Genomic DNA, 9,318 nt, shown 5'->3' on the forward strand with positions numbered 1-9,318 from the left:
ATACATTGAAATATTATGTAAATGTAAAAATATGATAATAATAAAATTTAATTAAGGAAGTAATTTTAAATTTTGACTTAATTGTTTATAAGGCTCTTGGCATGTTTCAGTGGAGGAGTTAAACTGCCTAGCAACATGGAAGGAAGGCAATAGTAGATATCTGGTAGCAAAGATAAAGAAAGACTTAAATCTGTTGGAGGAAGACAGCTACCGGTGTTTCATGTACAACAAAAAACCTGGCAGTGAGTTGATGTACCAAGTGGCGCAGAGTGGGGATGCTACATGCAGTAGTGTCACCTCACCTACTGAAGGGAGCAAGACCATGTTCCTTACTAGAGGTTTGTAGTATTGCTAAAAGTTAGTAGGATGTCTAAATTTCAGTAGGCAGTAATCCAAAATTTAAAATCCTAAGCCGATAGTATAAAATATGATATTTCTGAACGCTATATGTAACAGGTTTAGTTTGTTCTTAGGCTTACACAGCTGGTGTCATAAGTCTTCCTCTTTATTTACAAATTCATTTAGAATAGTAACGTGTCAATTGATGAAATGGTTCCAAAACTATGTAAGAGGCTTTCTTCTCAAACAGAACAAGATGATTTACAGGAAGCTGGTAATCTTTTTCTTGTCTGGTGTTGTATTGAAGTGTGCTATATCCACATTATTAAAACTTCTGGGAAAACCTCTTTCATGCACATTGGGTTACTGTCTCCAGCACGTACAGGGACACAACTTTAGGATTGAGAGATTGAAAAAAACTGTTTGACAACTCTCTCTTGGTAATAAATCACCAAGTGCTCTACTGTTTTCTTCTGTATCATCAGCACATGTTGTAGATTTCCTGTGGGAGATTTACCCAGACCTAGAGGCCATAGTGAAGGTTCAATTCCAACAAATCAAAGTAGATTATTTTACTGAATTTATTTCACTTATTGATTTTATCACTTTAGCCACATACAGTTCAGTAATTAATTTCCAGCACAGGTTGTTAACGTGAGAGGTCCATTTGAGGTCTTCCATCTATTATCAGTCCATAGTGCTTTGCATCTGATGTGTGTTAATTTGACATTAGGCAGGTGTTTATACTTTATCCCTTTCTTGCGCATAACAACATTTTCATTGTGGTGAATGACCAATCTCCCAGATTTTGTGTTTTTGGTATCTTTCCACATGAAGTGAGTGGTATCATCAGCATATATCGGTTTTGTGATAAATTTATTCAAGTACTTCGGTAGATCTTTAATAAATGAAGTAAAGGGCAATTCCTAAACTATTATGAATGCAAAAAAGTAGTTGTTCTGAATTTGCAGAGAATTTATTGAATAAAGTTTCGCCAACTATTAATTATAAAAGTAGAGTAAAAAGCACTTACCCTTAAGGGACACCCCTCAGAACTGGAAGTAAACTGGATCTCATTTGTGCATTTTATTGTTTTTGGTATGCCAGATTTAAAAAAAAAAAACTTTTCTCTGTTGGTCAGAGGTCCATGTACCCCCAAGGTCTTCAATTTTGTTCATCGTCAGTTGTGTCAAATACTTTATTAAGTCCAAAAGTATTGTTGTTGTATTCTTAGCTTTCAACTTAATCTATTATGTATCCAATACAACTAATTAAAGGTGATGTTAATTTTGTGTCTGTGAAACTGTGCTGTTGATTGGCAAGTCGGTCTTTTAATCTTTTAAAGCACTGTGGAGAATATTGAAATTTGTGAGATTAGACAAAAGTTTAAAATGACAGTTAGCCATTTATGTAAAACTGTGTTGAAATATTCAACTATTTGTTAAGGGTCGTAGCTAGTTTTACTGTCAATTTTAAATTGTTAAGGTTCTATAGACAATTTCTTCTTTCTATACCTATAATATTCCACAGGTTTTATTTTCCGAACACTATTTGGTTGGCTGTTGACTGAGGTATGAGTTCTTTTATCTTAAAGTCGTAATTATTATTTAGTAGCAACCACCTGCTTGTGCTTTAATGAGACAGTTGGGTGATAACGCTCATTAGCATCTAAAGATTCTTGTCTCAAAATTTTGAGTTCAGAGTTCTAAAGTTTTCTTTGCCTTTGCGCTCTTTAAATTTTTTAAGGGAATGATTCAGTACACATGTAATAATCTTAGGGAATTTTTTACTCATACAAACAGTTTGAATATCATTACAATTTAGGACTCCTTCCCAGATTTCAAAAGTTAATTAATATATGTTAAAAATTGTGTGTATTTTCACCATTAAAATTCACACTTGTTCTTTAATATTTGCTATCCCTCCTGTTAAAATATTGAGTGTGCTAATATGGGCCAAGTGGTCAGAAATTCCTGAACTCGCACAACAGCTGTCTCACACTCGGATTAAATATTGAGATTTTGCACTTGTTCTGAAGTGATTTTGACTGTATTTTGCAGTCAAACAGAAATATTCCAGTCAAATGTTAATAATGTTATTTTAGGTCACTCCTTGTTCTATTAGCGCAATTAAATGTGGCTTAACTATTTTAAAATATATATTTTTGTGATATATGTTTTATGGTCAATTGTATTGCTAATGCTGTTTCATTCTGAAGAAGGACTATTAGTTTAAGTTATATAGCAATATGTAATTTACCACAAAACCACAAAATAGTTTTGAACTTACGTATAGCTAAACATGGCGGGAGATGAGAAGTCGAGTGTTTGCGGCTTGTGTGGAAATACAATTAAACCTCGTGGAAATGCTTTAAAGTGCGGAAGTAACTGTGAAAAGTGGTTCCACATCGAGTGTGTTAACATTTCTAAAATAGAATATAACAACGTAAAAACTGCCTTACAAGTCAAAGGAGTAAACTGGACTTGTGAACCCTGCCAGGAGCTAACCTCGGCAAACTCTGACAGTGAACGTTCTGGTTTAGTGCTGGAAAAAAAAATTGACAAGCTTTTCGAAATTGTAAAAGGTCTTGTAACTGACAATCTGCTCCTAAATGAAAAATTCGACAACGCTTTTGACCTAGGTAAATCGAAAAACATTTTGCCGGTAGGCTGTTTGACCATAACCTCAAACGATGTTAGCCCTAGGCCTATGAAGGCTAAAGACATTGTTGAAGTTCATGAGACTCCCAATAACGACAAGAGAGTCAGTGATAGTGCAAGTAGTGATCTACAGGAAGCCCCTACTTATGCAAGTAAGGCTAAAAATAATTCTAAGCAGTGCGTGGCCTGCAGGCCCAAGCCTAACCTACACCAATGTAGTAATAATTCTGATGCAGACAATGAAGGCTTCTGCACTGTGTCCTATAAAGGTAGACGGCAAGTTAAACCATTGCTTAATCATAAAGAAAAGACCACAAGCAAAAAACCTAATAAACTTATATCTGGTAAAAATAATAGCAATCAACTCTTAGCTGTGACTAGGCAGTCTTGGGTATATATCACCAGGCTCCAAGTATCTGTAAATGAAAACGATATTATAAGTCACCTTGAGGCCAACTTAAACTCCAAAAATTTTAACTGTGAAAAGTTACAAACACGACATAATTCCTACAGCTCATTTAAAATAGGAATCCCTCCAGAACTTGAAAATGAAGTAATGAACCCTGAATTATGGCCAACTGGAATTTTAATCGGAAAGTATTTCCCTCCTAGGCCTAACAAAAATCACCAGAATGTAAATACCAATGTAAGTAAACCCAATGAAAATGTTTTTTTAGATCCAGTGACAAAAACGACTCAGAACTAAGTATGGCTGGCACACCAACTAAAATAGAAAGGCTTGTGCATTTTCCAAAGTATTGTGTGCTTGCAATACTCTTTCTTAATATACAAGGAGTCAGTGATAAACTTACACTTTTGGAAGATCTTGCAATGCAGGAGCATTATGATTTCATCTGTCTTTCAGAACATTGGTTGCAGAGCGGGGAGATTGATTTCTGCTGTTTAAGTGGGTATAATCTAACTACTAGCTACACACGAACAGTCTTTGGCAGGGGTGGTACTCTCATCTTTGCTAGGGATGTATATAATTTTAAGCCTATAGACCTCTCTAGTTTTAGCCTTGAAAAAACTCTGGAAGTGTGCGCTATTGAAATCGACTCACTTCAGCTCATAATTATTTCTATTTACCGTACACCAGAAAGCAACGAATGGGTCTTTCTTGAAAGCATAGAAAAAATTCTCCTCTATCTCAAGAAATGGATTAATTATAAAATAGTCATTGGAGGAGATGTGAACGCCCAGTTTGATGTCACCAAGGACAAAAAATCAGTAGTAGATTTTCTCAATGTTCTTCGGCAGTTTAATTTCTACCACCACAACTACCAACCTACTAGAGGAGAAGCCTGCCTGGATAATGTGTTTTCAAACATAAACAAAAATGACATTTTTTGCCATACTGTGCCCTGTTATTTCTCAGACCATGATGGATTAGTGTTTCGGTTTTTGTCTGAACAGTCTATTAGACCTGATAAGACTGATGATATTTCTGTTCTACGCAGATTATTTTCAAAACAGAAACTAGACCTCTTCAAGGTAAAAATCAGTAAAATCAATTGGCATAATCAACTTTTTCTGTACGATTGGATTACACATGTAAATGCAGTTAATAATCCTTTTACACTGTTTTTTGAAAGTATACAGACCGCTTTTGAACAATGTTACCCTCTCTGTAAGTATAAAACTAAACCCAAATATGTTAATAAGTCAAATCAATCATGGTATACATCAGATCTTGTCAGGCTCAAGGGTCAAGTTAAACTTGCATATGATAATTTTAAAATAAATCAGAACAACCTCAACAAACTAGCCTATAAGGATTTAGTACATAAATACAAGAAAACAATAAAAGAAGCTAAGCTTAATCACAATGCTAACCTAATTGAAAAATCTAACAATAAATGCATGACAGCTTGGAACCTAATTAGGCCTAACCTACAATCTAAGTCCAACCATAGCTGTATTCCTTTACACTCCAGTGTTCTTAATAACTTTTTTATTGAATCTGTCAGTTCCATCAGAAACAACATTGTAAAACCTGAGACTACTTTTGAGCAATTTCTTAATTTAACACAAATAGATCAGCCTAATCTTAACTTTAAACTTGTAACTTGTGATGATGTCCTTATGGTCATCAAAAAGATGAAAAACTCCAAATCTCAAGATTACTATGGTTTCTCAAATTGGTTGATCAAAGAAATAGTACATTATATTGTAACACCTCTTACTTACTGTATTAACGTTTGCCTTCAAGGAGGTATTTTTCCTGAATGCCTAAAAATTTCCAAAATCTCTCCAAAATTCAAAAAGGGGGATAAATACAACCCAGGCAACTATCGGCCTATCTGTCTGGTACCTATCCTGTCCAAGGTACTTGAACACATTGTACACAATCAGGTAAACCACTATTTTGAGTCTTGGTCACTCTTTAATAAACAACAATTTGGCTTCAGAAGTGGACAGTCTTGCATGGATGCAATTGGGGCCATGGAACAGGATGTTAGAAGTGCCTTTGAAAATAAAAACTTTGCCTGGGCCTCTTTTATTGACCTTAGCAAGGCATTTGACTGCGTGGACCATGGCACTTTGCTTCATAAACTTAGTTTCTATGGGATAAAAAATAAAACTCTTGAATTTTTCAACAGTTATCTCCATAATCGAAGGCAAGCGGTATATACAGGGGGTGTATGGTCCTCTATCGCTACTAGCAACTGTGGTGTTCCACAAGGCTCGGTCCTTGGACCCCTTCTGTTCATTATAGCCACTAATGACTTACCATATTGTCTAAGAAGTAATGTATACCTATATGCAGATGACACTACATTACTTACATGCAATAGAGACCTAAATCAACTTGAAAACATGGCTAATCACTCACTTAAAACTGTTTCTGAGTGGTTCTCTGCAAACTCGCTCTTATTAAACGAGGAGAAAACCCAAACTATTATTTTTGGACTGAGATCAGTACCTCCACTAAATAATTTTAACACTAGCAAAGAGGTTAAGTTCCTTGGAGTTTGGATTGACCAAAGTTTGAGCTGGAAAAAACAAATAGAGCATCTGTGTACTAGGCTAAGCAGATTAACATTTCTTTTTCGTAGGCTAAGTGACATTTTACCTGATGACTATGTTAAGACAGTGTACTTCTCACTCTTTCAATCTGTTCTCAGCTATGGAATTGTTTTTTGGGGGAATAGCCCACACTTAAAAAATGTTCTAGTCATACAAAAAAAGGTTCTAAGAGTTATAGCTAAAGTTAACCATAGAGAACTCTGCAGGCCTATTTTTATTAAGTTTAAGATTTTAACTGTTGTTAATTTATACATATTTAATATCCTGTTAACTAGTTTTAAGAACCCCTGCTTGCATGTAAAAAGGGCTGAGGTACACAACTTCAACACCCGAAATAAAAACAATTTTGATGTACCTTTTGTTAGACTTGGAAAAAATCAATCTAGTCATAGGATAGTGGGTATAAAAATGTTAAATAAGCTGCCTAAAGAAGTGCTTAATCTTACTTTTAAACAATTTAAAATAAAACTCCAAAATTGGCTAATAAGTAATTCTTTTTATCATGTAAAAGAATTTCTTGACTTTCCTGCTGCTGAAATCTGTAAGTAATTAACCTAAGGTTTTCACTTCTCTCACTGCCTGTACATTGTTATTTAGTTCTAATTTACCAAATAATTAAGGTTGTTTTCGTAAATTTCAACCACAAAACTTTCATATTTTGTGTACTTTTAATCTCAATTTTATAGTTCCTTTGACAATTGTGAACAACATGCTTCCTGTTTTTTTGACTATACCTCATGCATGTAAATCTGTGACTTATGGGTAATAAAGACTGATTCTTGATTCTTGATTCTTTATGTGTATGAACTTTTTTATTGATGATTTTCATTAGACTGGATTTGATTTTAACGTGCTGTTGTTATATTGCTGTGGCATAAAAAATTGTGCAGTTGTTTGACTTCAACTTGTAGTATACATGTACTATGAACTGATATGATCTTACATTGTTGAGCAAGATCAAGTCATTATCCATAGGCAAGTGGTTGTTGTTATTAAAGAGGTGTTATTCCTTTATAAAAATTATTATTACGGTATTAGGTTTTTACAAGTAAAATACCTAATTTGTGTCGTCTTACTTAGTTTTATATTTACATATAAAAAGTACCAGGTCTATTATTAAGTAATTTTCATAAATAAACAATTAGTAATCTTCCTGGCATGCTAAATACAGTATTTTGAATATTTCTGTTATTTTTAGTTTTGCTAACAAATTTAAACAAAATTGGTGTTTGTTTACCAAAATAACTTTAGTTACTTGCTTTATATTTTAAAATGTTCTCTGATATACGAAAACTAAGTAGTCTAGAAATGTCATAATCAACATGTACAAATAGGATGTACTTTAATATTATTATTACACATGAATTCTGTATCTATGTTCTGTATCAACAATCTGTATCTATAATTTATTACATAAAATATTGTATGTATAACATTTCAGATTATACAGGTGTATTATACACTGTATAATCTGAAATGTTATACATACAATATTTTATGTAATAAAATATAGATACAGATTGTTGATACAGAACATAGATACAGAATTGCTTTAATAAATTAAGCTTATAAATTTATATAGTAGTCAATAGGAACAAGAATAAAGATAGGCCATGTATGTAGAACAGTTATGATTGAAGTATGAATTACAACACATAATTGATCTCTTAAAAACTTTAAATCATTTTTATATTGCGATAATAATCATAAACAAGATATACAAGATGCAATCAAATCGTCTAGATGATATCTATTTTGATTATAAATTAATTAAAGTGTGAGGTATATAGAGGCATCAAGTTAAGCCGCAACGTATTATTTATGCCAAGGAGATGGTCTTACCTCTTATCTTTACCGTGATGTGAAATGAAATATGTCTTTATGTGCTGTGGTGTTTGGTTATGTATTAGCTTGAAATATGACCATTTTTCACTGCATATACTTGTGTCAATGTTCATTTCACAATCACATCACTACACTACATCATCTGTTAGTGCCACTCACTCCATATATGTTTGCTGACACTTCTGAACTTGTGTTGAGCAGCGATCCAACTCAACTTAATTTCTAGTTTTAATCAATTAATATATTCTAAACTTTACTCAATGATTTTCTTCATATACAATTGCACCTTACAGAAACCAAATATACGAGGTGTAATGATAAAATAATAGTCATCGGCTTATATATAAATATTGTCAAACTTGTTATCACTGTCCATTTATTTATGTGGATATGTAGTGGAGAGTCGACACGAGAGATGTCAATTTCCTGGTTGGGTGGTAAGTCACCACCACTGGCACAGTCTGGACAACGGGCATTCATACCACTTCTCACACAAGAACGCTACTTTGCGTATCACTAGGGAACACGGGCCAACTGAGATGAGATTGGTCTGCCATCACATAGTCGCCAACTCTACTACAGTTACACTAGTTGCACATGCCACTGCTGGATGGTAAGTTATATAATGCTAAAGCAGTTTCATTCGTTATTCTACATTAATAATGTCTTGCAACTATGAAGATAACAAACTGGTCAGCCGAGCTTAGAATTCCAGCTTTTTTCTGTATAATACATCTTTAAAAATTAAATTATAATAGTTGATAGCTCTCTCAGACATTTATGATTAAACTCTTTAGAATTGTATTCTATTACGTGATAGATACAAACTTGAGGTATTTTTCATTTGTCACCATGCCTGCACAGATAGTTGGAGGCTTTAGTCTCAGATTTAAAACTACTGAAATAGTAATAAAAACTATGGAAACTGTCTTAACCCTTTGAGTGCCACAGCGTCGCTAATTTTGACGGTACATAAAGTGCCAGTGTCGCTAATTTTGACGTTTCGTATTTCGATAATATTTTATTTAGTAAAAGATTATTTTGGCCGAATGACCAGACAGTTGTATTCATTAAGTTCCAACCTATCGATAAATATGAGTTTTATGCTGTTTCTCTACTATTTTACCTGTGAAACTTATGTTGTTTTGGTACTTATCAAGAGGCCACTATTTTTGGACGAGTTTTCCTTATCAGAGACAAAATAAATTACAGTATTAAAAAGGAGAGACTTTCTTTAACCTATTTTAGAATTTATAAGTTTATAAGTTGTTACGACAATCAATGAAAACAAAAACTAAAAGAACAACGTTTTATTATTAGAAAATGTCAGGTCATTCTATTTGGAGACGATTTTGCGATAGGAAGTATGACTCATTGAGTATTTTTCGATTAATTATGGAATAAGGAAGGTATAATGAAGTTTATTTTGGTCCCTGATAAGGAA

At 33.5% G+C, this 9,318-nt stretch overlaps 1 protein-coding gene across 2 annotated transcripts in view; it reads left to right on the forward strand.

The window, feature by feature from the left end:
* LOC124369211 overlaps positions 1 to 9,318 on the forward strand; it is a 64,903-nt gene that overhangs the window by 31,129 nt on the left and 24,456 nt on the right. For both annotated transcript variants that reach the window (XM_046827050.1, XM_046827051.1), the window contains 2 exons: positions 111 to 338; positions 8,271 to 8,487. In XM_046827050.1, coding sequence (XP_046683006.1) covers positions 111 to 338; positions 8,271 to 8,487 — 445 coding nt within the window. The remainder of the gene's footprint in view (positions 1 to 110; positions 339 to 8,270; positions 8,488 to 9,318) is intronic.

This window comes from Homalodisca vitripennis, chromosome X (genome assembly GCF_021130785.1).
Source record: "Homalodisca vitripennis isolate AUS2020 chromosome X, UT_GWSS_2.1, whole genome shotgun sequence".
Lineage (NCBI taxonomy): Eukaryota > Metazoa > Arthropoda > Insecta > Hemiptera > Cicadellidae > Homalodisca > Homalodisca vitripennis.